This window comes from Phocoena phocoena, chromosome 1 (assembly GCF_963924675.1).
Source record: "Phocoena phocoena chromosome 1, mPhoPho1.1, whole genome shotgun sequence".
Classification (NCBI taxonomy): Eukaryota; Metazoa; Chordata; class Mammalia; order Artiodactyla; family Phocoenidae; genus Phocoena; species Phocoena phocoena.
In genome coordinates, this window is record NC_089219.1 from 17887912 (window position 1) to 17903277 (window position 15366).

At 47.0% G+C, this 15366-nt stretch overlaps 2 protein-coding genes across 4 annotated transcripts in view; one reads left to right on the top strand and one right to left on the bottom strand.

Moving 5' to 3' along the window:
* The window catches only part of KDM1A (lysine demethylase 1A), a 64821-nt gene extending 60857 nt beyond the window's left edge, over positions 1 to 3964 (top strand). For all 3 annotated transcript variants that reach the window (XM_065893124.1, XM_065893116.1, XM_065893108.1), the window contains 3 exons: positions 1405 to 1532; positions 2225 to 2371; positions 3457 to 3964. In XM_065893124.1, coding sequence (XP_065749196.1) covers positions 1405 to 1532; positions 2225 to 2371; positions 3457 to 3642 — 461 coding nt within the window. In that variant the 3' untranslated portion in view covers positions 3643 to 3964. The remainder of the gene's footprint in view (positions 1 to 1404; positions 1533 to 2224; positions 2372 to 3456) is intronic.
* Positions 3965 to 9297: 5333 nt separating this feature from the next.
* LUZP1 (leucine zipper protein 1) overlaps positions 9298 to 15366 on the bottom strand; it is a 77529-nt gene continuing 71460 nt past the window's right edge. The window contains exons 3-4 of the mRNA XM_065891923.1: positions 11392 to 14570; positions 9298 to 9453 (exon numbers count right to left, since the gene is read on the bottom strand). Coding sequence (XP_065747995.1) covers positions 9298 to 9453; positions 11392 to 14451 — 3216 coding nt within the window. The 5' untranslated portion in view covers positions 14452 to 14570. The remainder of the gene's footprint in view (positions 9454 to 11391; positions 14571 to 15366) is intronic.

The window sequence follows — 15366 nt, forward strand, 5'->3', positions numbered from 1 at the left end:
TCTCAGACTTTTGTATCTGACTTGCCCCTGAATCTTTGATCACTTTCCCTAGAATGTATTTATCAGACTCCTACCTCCTGTTTTACATTCTTCTGTAATTGGGTTGTTCTTAGTTCTATATAGAGCTTTTTTTTTTAAAAGAAGTATATTTAGATCTTACCTCATTCCAGGAAAAGGATGTGGCCTGGCCTGGACAGTGCAGACACATCAGTTAACCAGTTTGACTGACACGTGGTTCTTTCCATCACTCCTCACTGCCTGGTACTGAACATCCTTCACATGGCCAGGGCCACTAACCCCGCAGAGGAGCCATTTGCTCCCTGAGCACATTGTTTTCCAGCAACAGCTGAGTGCTCTTTCTCTTCCCTGATCTAGGCCATCAAGTCCTGTCAGGGCCTCACTCTCTCTCTCAGACCTGTTTACTTCTTTCCCACTGCCTACCTCCCAGTCCAGGCCACTCTTACCTCATACCTGTTCAATTGCCAATAGCCACTGACTGCTATCCCCACTTCTTTCTTTTGATGGCTTTCATTATCGTGGCCATCATGAAGGCTGAATAATCTGACCCTTCTTTTCTACTCAGCTTCTTCATTGTCCATGCCCTCCCCAGCCTCCAAGCACACTTGTCTGCTCTCCTGGAATCCTAAAATGTACCATGCTGTCTTCTGCTCTGGGGCCTCTGCATTGTACTGTGCCCTGGGCCTGGGGCGCTTTTATTTTTCTCCTTCTCTTCCTTCCCAACATGGCATACTCTATGCAGCTTCAGGGCTTGGCCCAAATGTCACGATTTCAAAGAGACTTTCCAGGACACATGTATTCCCGCTGCCTCAAATGAAATTATGTCCTTGTATTCTTTTCTCTGTATTCTGTGTTTTCATAGCTTTTATCACAGTTCGTAATTGTCTCTATGATTATTTTTGTTGTTGTTTATTTTTGGAGTATATAGTCTAGTTTATAGTTTTTATATCCCTAGCATCTAGTACTGTGGCTATCACATAAGCCTGTTGCACACAGAGTCACGAAATGGGTGAGTAAGGGTGATGATGAGTATGGAAGGGCCTGGGATGACAGCTAAGAGGATGCAGCCCTGGTCATGGAGATGTCTAAGAATTCTGTGTCTAAATATAGGGACACTTGATAGCAAGATCTGAAGTTATATCTTCAGGACTTCTGTATTCTGCCAGGTTGTAAGAAATGAAGTACATGAGTCACACTTCACTGTGGTTTGCCAGCACCCTTCTGGGGATAGGATTCAAGTTGCTGGCTCAGAAACATGTGTCTAGCATGAGTGGTGCATGTCTGTCATCAGATTTCAAACAGCCAAGAATAATGTGAGACCTGATAAGGAGGTACTTGAGAAAAGTCTGTAGGAAAACCCTGGAATTGTCCTTTCTGTTTCTCTAGCTCCAATACTATTGGCACTAGTGGCAGGAGAAGCTGCTGGCATCATGGAAAACATAAGTGATGATGTGATTGTTGGCCGATGCCTGGCCATTCTCAAAGGGATTTTTGGTAGCAGTGCAGTGCCCCAGGTAAGTAAGTAAGGGGTGGGGGCAGGTGAGGATCTGGGGTTTAGACTAAAGCAGGGTTTGATGTATCTCGAGTTGCAGCATAGATTCTTGGTCAGGACAGTTTCAGCCAGAATTGTGTGCTGGGTTTACATTAATGCTAATGTTTAGAGTTCATGCCCTAAGTATGGGATTGAGAAAAGCCCCCAGTACATGGGCCAGGGGATTGAGAAGGCTATTTGCCGCATTTCTTTGCTTGTGTTGTCTGTTGTCTCTGCTTGTGGAATCATCCCCACCCCCAATTCCCCAACCACCTTTCAGACGAAGTGGCCAACTCCCCAAGGGAAGTCTCAAGAGAATCTCTTGGTACTTTTTTCTGTTATTCTTTCTTTAGGTCCATTGAACACTTTTAAGTCCCTAATGATTCCTTTGAGAGAAGGCATATTAATGCTTCATGTGAATTTTAAAAGGGAACAGAGATCAGTCCCTGGGTATATCTCTGGATTCATAGCGAGAAGGCAATCTGGAGGCTTCCTTGCAGCCTGAAGGCATTTTTTTTATTTTATAGCAGCAGCATTCATCACTTGGCTAACTCTCGTGTCTCTTGCCTTTCTCTCACTTGTAGCCCCCACCCATCACAGCTTTTCCACCTTTCAGAAACGACCGATTTGTCTTTGGTGTCCAGTAATAACTTCCACTCATGGTTTCTCCTTTAGCCCAAGGAAACAGTGGTGTCTCGCTGGCGTGCTGATCCCTGGGCCCGGGGCTCCTACTCCTATGTAGCCGCAGGATCATCTGGAAATGACTATGACTTAATGGCTCAGCCAATCACTCCTGGCCCCTCAATTCCAGGTGCCCCACAGGTGAGAAACTGGCAAACTATACCTGAGCTTATTTGGAAGAAGGCCAGTATCCCAGGATTTCACGGTAAAAATAGTGCCACTGGCTTTCTTTTTAGATTTTAGTCAGTCTTAGACCCTTGGATCCTTTCAGATAACCAAAAGCAGAGGGAAAGGGAGGGGCAATATTGTTTGTGTCTAATTCGTTACATGTTGGCCTTGTCAGTCTAGACAGTCTGTGTTCAGAATGCAAGAGTCCAGAGTAAAAACCAATTACTTTTTCCTTATTCAGACTTTTGTTCCTAAAAAACAAAAACAAAAACAAAACCATCTTTAATTGTGCCCCATTTTGTACTGGCTCGTAGGTTTGTTGCAGGATCCCAATTACTTAGGGGCCTCCAGGAATGCCCCTGAGAAATAACCTGACGTCTTTATGAGTAGTCAGGGTTTCTCAGGACCCTGTGGTAAGTAAGGCCTGCTCTAAGCTGAGAGGCCGAAGTGTTCCAGAGTGAGAACAAGTGCTGTGTTCTCTCTGGCTCAGAGTGGTCGGGAACACCACACCTCTAGTAGGGGATACATTAGGCAAAGGAAGCTCTACAACTGGGTCTCCCCCAGAATTAAACCGATAAATAAACACAGATGCAGTTAATCATCACCGTAGAACTAAGGCTGGGCTGAGTTTTTTGTTTTGTTTCGTTTTTTTCTGGTACGCAGGCCTCTCACTGTTGTAGCCTCTCCCGTTGCGGAGCACAGGCTCCGGACGCGCAGGCTCAGCGGCCATGGCTCACGGGCCCAGCTGCTCCGCGGCATGTGGGATCTTCCCAGACCGGGGCATGAACCCGTGTCCCCTGCATCGGCAGGCGGACTCTCAACCACTGCGCCACCAGGGAAGCCCTGGGCTGAGTTTTATTGCCCCATTTCTACTTGTTTGTTCTAGGAAGATGCCTGCTGATAAGGGAGACTCTTTTTGGGAGAATGACCGGCCAGTAATGGGGTGGGGAGGGCAGGTAGTGAGCCCTCAAAATCCAACAGGAATTTGGCAGTTCAAACACAACAATAAGGCATATTTGCAGCCTGCTGATTTTCTCTAATTTTTTTTCCTGCAATAGCCTATTCCACGACTCTTCTTTGCTGGAGAACATACAATCCGTAACTACCCAGCCACGGTCCATGGTGCTCTGCTGAGTGGGCTGAGAGAAGCAGGAAGGATTGCAGACCAGTTCTTGGGGGCCATGTATACCCTGCCTCGCCAGGCCACACCAGGCGTCCCTGCACAGCAGTCCCCGAGCATGTGAGATGGATGTGTTCTAAGGGAAGAGGCCGATGTGTTTGTGTCTTTTGCTGCATAAGCAAAGCTCTTCTAGCAATATTAGATTCTACTGAGAAACTCACCCTGGCATCTGGGCTCCAGATCAACTGCTAGAGCTCCTGGTGGTCAGGTGGCCAAGGAGGTTGCCGTCTTTAAGTGACTTAGAGCTAGGGAAGCACTTGTCCATTAGTGTGGGAGTCTGTGTTCTTCGTTAGGACTGAGGCAAGCAAGTGCTGCGAGAGAACATCTTAGTCTCTTCGTGTGTGGTGGTTTTTTATATTTTGAGAATAAAACTTCATAGAAAATTAGTCTTATCTCTTTGTTTCCCCTTAGGTTTCGAGTTATATATAAGGCAGGGGTGTTACTCCTTTGAAAATGCCAGTTTTTATCCATGTTTAAATAAAGAGGATGTTTATATAAAGGAGAAAATGGTTTGGTCTGGTCAGAAGACAGGATTGAGGGGGGTTCCCATAGAAGCAAAGTGTTTGTTTCCTGGTCTGTGGGGCTAGACTTCCCCATTGGGATTGTGGGGTGACCGTGTGCCAGGGGTAGGAAGCTGCAGGTCAAGCATATGGATATTTGGAAACTGAATGAATTTTCAAGATACGACACAAGCCTTGACACAAAGTTTGGGTGGGCCTCTGGCATACCATCCTGGCTTTATTCCCCTAGATTCCCTCCATGGGTATGTGCCAACTTCCCACTTCTGTCCAAGGTATTGATATAAAAGTTTAAGGAGATCAAGGGTTTAGGTAACATAGTGGAAATTTTCTATTGCTGCTGTAACAAATTATCATAGCAGACTCTGAAGGAAGATTCCATTTCCTTGCCTCTTTCAGATTCTAGTGAGTGTATTCCTTGGCTTGTGGCCCCTTCCTCCATCTTAAAAGCACATTACTCCAATCCCTGCTTCCATCATCACCTTCTCTTGTTCTGTAGTCAGATCTTATCTCCCTCTTATAAGGATACTAGTGATTTCATTTAAGGCCCACCCAGATCTCTCTCCCACCTCAAAATCCTTAATCACATTTGCAAAGTCGTTTCTGCCACGTAAGACTAAAACATTTTTACAAAAAGGGAACAGTGCCTTTTTCTTCCAAAGGGGTTCCTAACAGACTATGTTACTGTAAGTTATGTATATAATCTGCTTCTGGAAGTTGGATTTTACTCCCGTTAGTCAATTCTTCCCTATAATTAGTTTAAATGAGGTTTTATTCTTAGTAAGATTTAAGGGACATTACATTGGTGGTCTGACTGGAAGATGAAGATGGAGAGGGCTTTTTCCCTCGTCCTGGAATGAGTGACAACCATGGGAAAAATTTGCACACCAGGATCAGGGCAAGTGGTGTAACTATGATGTAAAGGTGAGAAGAGCATGTAGTAGAAAGTATATTGACTTTGGACCACAACCTATATTTGAATCCTAGCTTTCCCATGAATATTGTTACCTCAGGAGGTTAGGGTGTCTGATCCAGTGGTATGTGGTCTTTGAAGAGTTTTTGTTTTTTAAATAAACGACATAGGCAGCTTGGGAGACGACACAGATGATTGTTTTGTGTGTGTGATGAGAGAAGAGCCTAAAAGTAAAATGTAGCAATGAAATAACTGCTATATGATTCTAAGTCCAGTTACATGAGTCCGAGGAAATGTCCTTTCCCAAGCCTCAGCTATGTTTCCAGTCCTTACGGCATCAGTAATTGGCTGAGTATTTTCAGTAAATGTAAATGAAATATACTAGCTGCACCAGTGCACAGCAACAGCTGTACACAGAGATGACATCAAGAAAAATGGCATCACTGACTCACACTCACACAAAGCACATGGAAACTAGGGAGCTTTATTGGTTACATATTGTGCTGCAGAGCCAACAGAGGCAGCATTAGAGCCAGAGGATACATGCAGACAGGCAGCTTCAACTATACACATGCACCCAAGGAGCCCTGAGTCACTGCTCATGGCTTCGCCCTGGTTTCCAGCGACAGGGTCTGGCCTCCTTGGTCCCATGCTTGGAGCAGGAATGTAGGAGAAGCTGCTGCACCTAGACTCCAAGGGGCAGGGGAGAGACCGGAGCACCTGCCTGAGCAAGTAGGTGTGGACCGACAGATACTGATGTGTCCCCTAGCAAGGGGGCCTATAATGTGATAACAGTTTATTTGAGGGCTACTTCCCTAGCCCTCCCGATCTTTAAAATACAAAAAAAAAAAAAAAAAAAAAAAATAGACTTTATTCTCTTAAAAATACATTCCATTCAGTACATGTTCTGAGCTGTGAAGCAGCAGGAAAGTAGGGCCCCTTTCCCTATGACCTTGGTTGTGAGGCTTTGAGGAGAACCCTGTTGTTCCCCACCCTGGGGTATTTAAAAGGTAATCCCTAAAAGCAGCTCTTCCAAAGCAGTCTTGTCAGAGTAATGATAAACCCACACCAACAAAGGCAGCTGGGGACCCAGGGGCAGGGTCCCTATTCCTTTACTGGGAAACGATAGCACATGGCACTAACCCACTAAATATAAAGAACTAAAACTGCCCCAGGATGGCAAGTCCAAGACCAACACAGACGCTCCCACACCCCACGAGGGTGATAGCGTCACGTGCAGGCCTGCCTGTGACCAAGGCTGGAATTCTTGGCCCCACTGCAAATCCCTGTGGCCCACCCGGGAACTGTTTCCTTGCTACACAAAAGCAGAAACAGCCGCAACTTCTCTGCCCACCGTCCCTGCAGCTTTCTCAGACAGGCGGGGGCAGGTGGAGGAGACCAGCTCCTAGCACTGAGCCAGCTCTACTTCCTCCAAGCAAGCAGCTCTGGAGTGCCAGCTTCCCAGACCTTACTAGGAACCCTCCCACACCCCATGCACCTGCCAGTAAAATTCCGAGTTAGAGCCAAGCTGCAGAAGAGGCTGGTCATAAAAGTGGATTTGTTGGCTGGGACAGAGGGAATATTTGGCTTGATTAGACAACTATTCAACTACCAGGGCTCCCATTTGGAAGTTTCCCCCAGGACCCCTGATGGTGAGGCCTGGGTCCAGACGGTCACACCTAGGTTGCTTTTCAGAAACAGGCCTTCCAACTTTGGAATTTGACAGCCAGCCTTGCCAGCCATTTGAAGCCCAGAGGAACTGAGCCTCTAGCGTTCACTTGCTATTACAAATATATTTTCTGCAATGCTGAGGACATTTAAAAATAAAATCTATTTTACAGCGGCTCTAGAAAGTGTGCAGATTAAGGAAACAATATTTATCCTGAAATAACTGTTACAATCAAACCCTATTGCACTCAGATTTTAAGACAGCAGCCCCAGCAAAAGGGCACCATAGCTGCCCCTCTTCCACAGAGCATTCTGGGTGGTGGCAGATGTTGGTGCTGCTAAAATGTGGAAAGATCCAGACTTTGGCACCAGGAGCTACAGCACCAGAATCCAGGGCTCCCAACGCCCAAAAAGACAAGAATTACTGGCGAGATCTTTATAGGCATCGTTTGGCACCCTTCTGTTTCCACCAGCAACGAACCACAGACCTAATTTCCTATAGCCTCAGTTGACCGCCACAGGGGTCTGTTTCCTTTGGACTCTCAGGGTTGACAACCAGTTAAGAAGAATGGCAGGAAGGCTACAAGTGAGAGGTTGTAGCCTTGAGCCAATGACCCAGGAAAAGCAGCAGGAAGAGATTTTGAAAACAGCATCTTGAGTATCTGAGGCAGCAATGTGAAGAAAAGGCAAAAGCCATGTGACAAATACCCTTAGATTGGCAAACTCCAGGAAATGGAAGTATAAGCAAAACACTCCTGTCCATGAAAGTCAAGTAGGTGCTCCCCAAGCCTCCTCCAGGATCGCCAAATCTGATGCAGACAAGGGAGGGGCAAACGCTGGTTCCCACCCTGAGCGGAGGCAGAGAAGATTCAAGAAGCACTGGAACAGGAGATATACACACCTTGTGCTGTGGAAAGCACATGGCCTGCTATGTGGCACTGGGCAAGGTTGGTATTGAAAAGGGCTGCAGAGACCATCTAACCTCACCCTTTCACTGTATAAACTGGAAAAGTGATGCCAAGGGAACTTCTCTGAGTTCATCCTCATGACATTAAAACATGGGGAACTGGAAAGAATAAGGCCCAGGAAAACAAAGGCGATGGGAAGGACACATGTAAACCCATTTGGACAATACCTTCCACGATTAAGAATCACCCCCCACAGGGAGGAAACAAAAATCTTAGAATGCCAGATTTAGGATCCTTAGAGACCATCCATTTCAAAGAACTCATTTTACAGATAGGGAAACTGAGGCCCCAAGAGGACAATGACTTGCCCAAGGTCACGTAGCAAGGAAGTACAAAGCCATGAAGAAAATTCAGCTTTCCTGACTTCCACTCTAATGCTCTTTCACTATGAAGGAACAGTGTCTGCTTCATAAAGGTAGCCTTTGAAAGGGGATCCCTTCTTTGAACTGAAAGAATGCTATAGAAAAAGCAGTGCCAAGAATGTACGGTTCTTTCCCCAAGTGATTGGTATAAGGAATCTAATCAATTTTTCTTTATGTGGCTTCCTGAAAGGTTTGCTACATTTTCAAATGTATGAATCTAGGGCCCTTGATGGCACGTATTACCTTTCCTCCAATGAAGTCATCATAATGATAGTTGGTTTGCAGAAATCATGGGCCCACTTCTGTAGGAATGCATCAGCTTGGTAAAGTGCGATACCTCCTCCACGGGGGATGAGGAGGAGGAACAAAGTCCATGCCTTTCATGGAGCCATTGCTTTGTGGAGTGACTAAGGGGAAATCGCTTCTTCCTGTCTACTTTCCCCTGTGCTGGCGCTTCCTAGAAGGCAGAGTATGCTGGGTCAGGCCCAGGTTAGTCTGGGAGTATTCCAAAGGAGAAAACAACAAAGTCAGCCTGAAGTCTCCAGCCACAGGAGAGGAGCAGGCAAGGCCAGCAGCATGTTGGTGCCCAGGGAAGGAGATGCATGAGGCTCGTGCACTTCCAGGTGCCTTTGGAAGGTGAACAGAGAGCCGGGGTTGGGGGGGGGGGGTGTGATGTCATTCCAGTAGGTGGGTACCCGTGTGCTCTGCCCCCAGGAATCAATGGTCAGCCCGGGGGCCCAGTCAGAGAAACTTCAACCTAAAGGGTAATTCCATAAACCCCTGTGAAAGTCTGAGGAACTCCACAGGGGAAGAAATGGAACCCCCTAGATGGAGCTGATGGCTGGTGGGTGCATAGGCCCCTGGGGCAAATGAGGAGTGAACTGGATGCGGTGAAGAGACTAAGAAATCAGAACGTTAACCACAGAAGGGGTTGCCCTATGACACAGAACCCACCAAGGAGCAGAGGAAGAGATTTGACTGCTGTTGTGTGGTGGGGATACAAGGGGTTTCTATGTCTTTCCTCATTTGGGGGCCAGAGTGGCCCATCCTACCTGGGAGACGGGGACAAGGAGAGAAGACTCATGCATCAGGGAAAGCTGGCCCTGGGTGACCATGTCCAGCTTGTAGTTTCTGATTCCCTCTGGCCAACTGGCAAAAAAGAAGCCACAGCCTGGCTCTCTGCCAGTCTCCCAGCCAAGGCCTGGTTTCTAGCCTGGCTCCTTCACAGGGCAGGAAGGCGCAAGAGCTGAGAAGCAGGAGCAGAGGAGACAGCAGACCTCACCAGCGGGCTCAGTTTTCCTCAGCACAGGGCCTGTTTGGCCGTAACCGTTCCTCAGCCTGGGGTCGCCCAGGCTCGGGCAGCCCCGGCTTTGCAGACAGTTCAGACCTTTCGAGGGAGTTGTGCAGTCGCCTGTAGACACTGAGTGTGCAGTCGTCACCTTCCTCCTGTGCCAACAGATGACAAAAGTCAGCTGCAGAGAACGATACAGTGAATAATAAGACACCCTCACTCCCCACCCCAATGGCCCTCTCTAACAGGGAGATGTGGTGCAGACCAACCACAGCAGAACTGCAAAGGACTGGCCAGTGTCAAAGTTCCACCTACGAACTCCAAGCTGCCGAGAGCTCCTAGGGTAGAACTGGGAGGCTCACAGCTGAACAGGAGCCCTAAAAAGGGACAGGACCAGGAACAGGGCCACTGGGGTGGGACCTCCAAGTAGGGGCCAGCATTACTGGAGTGTTGCACGTGCAGGCTGCAGGCCTCTCAGGGTCAGAGCCATTTGCTTGCTGGAGAGGCAGGGAAGTATGAAAAGGAAGCTGGACAGCTCTTATCCTACTTCCCACCTACAGACTACCAAAAAGCTCACGTATACCTTTCCTACCTTTCCTACCATATCTCATCTCATATGTGCCCCTCACCCTATATTTCTCAGACATCCACAGTTTCAGCTTCATCCAACTTTCTCTGCACTCGTCTTCTACCAGAATTCTGCCTTTTTAATGTTCTTGTTGCTCCTCCCCAGCTAATGCAGATCAAAGAATGAGTGAGAAAGTCTGGTTGGCAAGGTAAAAAAGAGCATTGGATTTAGAGACAAGAATCTTGGGTTCAAATCTTAGCTCTTCCAGTAATTCACCTGGGTGGCCTTGGTGAAGAGACCCTTTGTGTCACTGACCCTCCGTTTCTACATCTAAAAAATGGGGATAATATCCACACACACACACCAGGGCTGTTGGAGAGACTGAATAAGACAGCGGGTGGGGAAGTGCTTTAAAGTACCCTGTAAAACTCAGGGCTTTTCAACTTCACACAGTCACCACCTGCCTTTTAAAAGAAAGGAACAGGGACTTCCCTGGTAGTCCAATGGTTAAGAATCTGCCTTCCAATGCAGGAGGCGCAGGTTCGATCCCTGGTTGGGGAACTAAGATCCCACATGCCATGGGGCAACTAAGCCTGCATGCTCTAGAGCCCGCGCGCCTCAACTAGAGAGAAGCCCACACACCGCAACGAAAGGTCCCGCGTGCTGCAACTAAGACCTGGCGCAGCCAAAAATAAATATTTAAACAAATAATAAAAGAAGGGAACAATCTCCAGGTCAAAAACATCTTTCTTCATCACAGGACTCACATCTAAAAGACACTCCTGGGGGCTTCCCCTTCATATGTTGCGCTGGCACTCTGACCCTCATATAAGGAGAGATTCTAGATTTGTCTACCCAGTAACAAGCCACACTGAACCAGCCCTGCCCTCAGCCTGATGACATAATGGGCTACATAGGTGTCTGGGACAAAAAGGGATGCTCGGGCATGACGCTTATCCAAGTAGGCCCAGTGTAAGCCCCAGCTCTCCTCCGCCCCTACATGCCAGCAGCTGGCAAAGATTGCCTAAACTGAGGCAGCCAAAGAACTCATTTCCTTGGCTCCATCTCTGCTCTACAGAAAGCCACTGTGCTTCCTCCTTTACCCCGGAACCTCCCAGCAGCTGCAGCTGATTCTTGTGCTTCTAGGTACTGCTCTGTGGGGCTATAAGGGGAGCTCCTTTGGCGACCCTGGCAAACCAAGAGAACAGAGGCCACATCTCTCTCCTTTTCTGTAGCCTTCATATGTGAAGGCAAAATGAAAGAGACAAATTGGGGAAAAGATTTTGGAAATTCATGCTGCTCTCTGCCAAATACCTTCTTCAAGGTACTTCATTCTTCTTTAAGGCCAAATCCACATTATTTTCAACAGTTCTCTGAACTACCCAGTTCTATTCAGTGTTTCTCAGCCCCAGTCTCCATAATCCTGAGTCACACAGGCCAGGGCAGAGGGGAACAAAAAAGAAAGGAAAGGAGAAAAGGGGAAAGTGGAAGGAGAACAGGAGAGAGGGAAAGAAGTGGGACTTACCATGCCTGCCAAGTGGTTCCAGGCTTCAGCCGTGACAGTATCTCCTACCCGATTCCGACGAGTGAGCACCTCTGACACGGTGAGGCTGCTTTGGGTTCTTCTGGAGGAGAGCTCAGGGGCATCCCCTGAGTTGCCTACCCTTCGAGTGCCCTGCTCAACAAGGTATGAGCTGGGCTGTTCAAGGTCTGAATAGTCTGTGGAAGATCTCTGGATGTACGTGTTGGTAGATTCCACATTTTTACCTATTCGAGTTGGGGGGTCTTCTAAAGAGTTCAAGTCTCGCCTACTCTTCCAGGCATTTCTCACAGTAACGTGTCTGGCATCTGACGAGCCCACTTCTAAAGGGCCACTATGGCTTTTCCACCTGATTGTCTCCGCTGTGGGTGCATGGCTATTCCTCTCCACAGGATCTGATGGCTTGATTATAATGCTGCTCCGAGAGACCACCGTTTCTGGCCTGTTCTTCGGGGCCCCATCTCCCATTCTTTCAGCTTCTGTGAACTGCAGGGTGATGTCATGTTTGTGAATGGAGAGCTCAAAGGGGGAGCTGACATGGTTACTAACCGACATGAGCTCTGGTGGCCCAACCTGGATGTTGCTGGTGGATGTGTGCCTCTCCCGCAGGGCCTCGCCTAGAGCAGCTCTCGGGCTGCTGCTGTCAGAGGGGTAGATAGTTATACTGCTTGTCACTTTGTTTGGCCCTGGTTTGGAAGTAGACTTCTGTTTTTCCAATGTGGCCTCGGTTCCAGATCCTCCCATGACTTTTTTCACATCCTTATCAATGATGACAGGTTTGATGATGGCTCTAGATCGCAAGGCCTCTCTGGGGCTAAAGGGCCGCTGGCTTTTTACCCCGGCACCATTGGCCTCTGGGGGCTCCATGGCATTGGTGGAGGCTCTGACAGGTTTCCCAGATTCATTTTCTGTTCCCACATCTTTATCATTCTCAAAGAGGGAGGTTCTAAGTCCCGCTCGGGATTTGGCCTTTTCTCTAGAGTTGGGCTGTTGCTTGGGCTCTGGAGTAATGGTTGTGCTTACCAATTTGGCAGTAACAAGAGACACCATGTCCATATCGTCATCTGAGTCTGGCTTCTCTCTGCCACTGGATTTGATGACTCGACATCTCAGGGCCTCATGCTGACTACTGTCTTCCATCACAACTGCTATGGGTTGATCAACTCCTTCTTTATTGGGGGTTGAAAAGCCCTGAAAGATGTTCTCTTGGCTTCTGGAGCTATAAGGATACTTTGATAAAGGTGGAGCCTTGGAATTTGGGAAACTGGTATCAGCCTCTGGGCCGTTGGCAGCCTTTTTCCCCTTAGAGAGCCCTTCTGAGGAAGATCTTCTAGATGTTGCCAGAGCTCCCACGGCCTTAGAACTGCCAGAGTCTGCAGCCTGAGTTATTTGACTTCCATTGCCAGGCACCTGCCCCCTCTTGCCAAAGAGGGCCTCGGTGGAGGTGTCAGAAGCCTTGTCACCTCTCCCTGATATGTCATTGGGAACAGATCCATGGGTGGTATCACTAAATGTTCGTGTCGTCTTCTCTACTTTCCCCTTCAGCCCACTCTCAGTACCTGGCTTGGGAGTGCCCTTCCAAACTTTATTGTGCTCCTGGGCAGCTGGCGGGTAGCGGCTAAGCACTGACGGCTGTTCCCTGGACTTCTTCCCTTCACTCTGAGAGGAGACAGATGCGAGTCGATCTTCAGTTCTCTTTGTCTCCTGAGTCGTACTGTCTGCACCTGCCCCTGTGTTGGAAGCTTTGGCTGCCCTCCTGTTGGTAAAGCTGGGAGAGGAAACCTGCCTGTTGCTCAGAGGATAGTTTTCATTGTTGAGAACAAATTCCCTGTTTCGGTGCCTTTCCCGCTTATGCTGAGGGGACAGTTCCCGGGGTGTCTGCTTGGACACAGGTGCCTCATTCCCATGCCCTCCAAACTTAGTCCTCTCGTGCCTGCCTTTGCTGGACAGGAAAGCATCTTCCCCTTCTACCTCCCCGTTCTCTAGTTCTTTCTGTTTCTTGATTTGTAGCTTTATCTCCTCCAGCTGGCTGGCTAAGAGTTTGTTTTTATTTTGTTCACTTAAGTAATTATCCTGAAGGTCATTATTTTTGGCCCTCATTTTCTTAAGCTCTTCCTCCAAAGATTCAAAATGTTTGATTTGTGTCTTAAGTTTCTCAATCTCTTGGTTAAGGTCTTTTACTTTGTTGTCTTCCTGATTTCGGTTCTTTTCATTTTCTGATTTGTTTCTTGTTTCATTCTCTACCTGCTTTAGATAGTCCAGAGTTCCCTTCCTTCTTGATTCTTTGGATGGCAGTGTGGAAGAGATACCATCCTCAATTCGTAGGTCATTCCTTTCCAGAAGGTTAGAAGCATTCCTTGTATAATCTCGGTTCATTTTTTTGTTCTGCTCCAATTTTTGAGTGAGCTCTTTTATCAGTTTCTCGTTTTCTTTCTCCTTTTCATTCAAGTATTTTCTCTCACTTACAAAGGTCAGAGTTAATGATTTCAGCTTTTCTAACTCTGACACTAAACTCTGCTCAGTTTTATCCAGCCGGTCCTCAGAAGATTCTAGTTCTTTCACTTTGACCCTGAGCATTTCCAGCTCAGAGGAGATTTTCTTTGTCAGGTTTCTCTCCTCATTCAGGCTCAAACACAGTTGGGTACAGTCATTCTTACTCCTGCTAAAGGCCTCCTCTAGCTTCTCCAGTTCAGCCATTCGTTTCTGAAGCCGCTCAATCTCAGATTTTAGCTCCCGGGTGAGGTTTTCCTCCTCCTCAAGTTTCTCCTTCATCTGCTGACAGAGATCCTCTGCTCTCTTAATTTCCTCATCTTTGCCTTCGATTCTCAGCACTCGCTGACGCAGCACTTCAATCTCAGCCAACATGCTGGAGTTGCTGCCTTCCGCCTGAATCACCTTGTCCTGGAGATCCAGGAGCTCATCCTCTGCTTTCTGGAGGTTTTTAGTGGCTTCCTCCAACTCATCAAGACGGCGGCTTAGACTCTGTAACTTAAACCGCAGGTGGCGGCTGGAAGCAGTATCCTTGTAGCTTGTAAATTCAGCCATGTCTACTGCCAGCCAATGTGGGCTCCTAGAGGCACCCAATTCCACTCGAGGGGATGAGAAACGGTTACCTTTCTCTTGGCATCCACAACCTTCTTTGGCAGCTCGAGACCATTATCAGTCTACAGAAGAAAAGCAGAAAGCATGTCAGGAAGCAAATCTAAAACCTCTACTTCAACTCCCAGTTGTAAAGAGTTCCCATATGTAATTCTTGTGCCTAGAACATGGCAGGTGTTGAAATTTGTTGAATGACTGAATTTGACTAAACCTGCAGGAAAACACTGGTTCTTTACGGCTGATGCCTAGTTTCACCCTAATGAAGAATGCCACCAATGGCAGCATGGCAAAAAGACGCAGAAAAATGCCTCATTTACATGACCAACTGTTCAATATTCAGGAAGCAAAAGTCCAACCCAAGAAGGATAAAAATAAAATCTGCACCTAGAAGCATCATAAGGATACAGCAGAATACCACAAGATATTTTAAAAGCAGTAAGGGGGGGGGGGGAGCAAATAGTCTATGAAGAAATAACAACTGAACTGGATTCTCAGCAGAAACTTTTAAGTGGACACCAAGAAGATAAAAGACATGATAACAAAAAAAAAAAAAAGACATGATAACATCTTTAAAAGTTATAAGAGAAAATAACTAACCTAGAAGTAAATCTCCTAGAAGTAAATACCAAGAGAAACTATGAAAGAAAGATATAATTAGTCAGAAACACTTTAAGAACAAATAAAAGGAAAATAAAAATTTAAGTGTTTATCACTGAAAAAACTATTGATAGACGTACTTCAGAATACAGAAACTGATCATTTAAAGAAGGCATTAGATGCAAGAAGGAAAAGAAATTAACCCAGACAAGCACTGATTGATTCAGTTAAACAATAAAAATCAATTAGGGATTGGTTTTATCC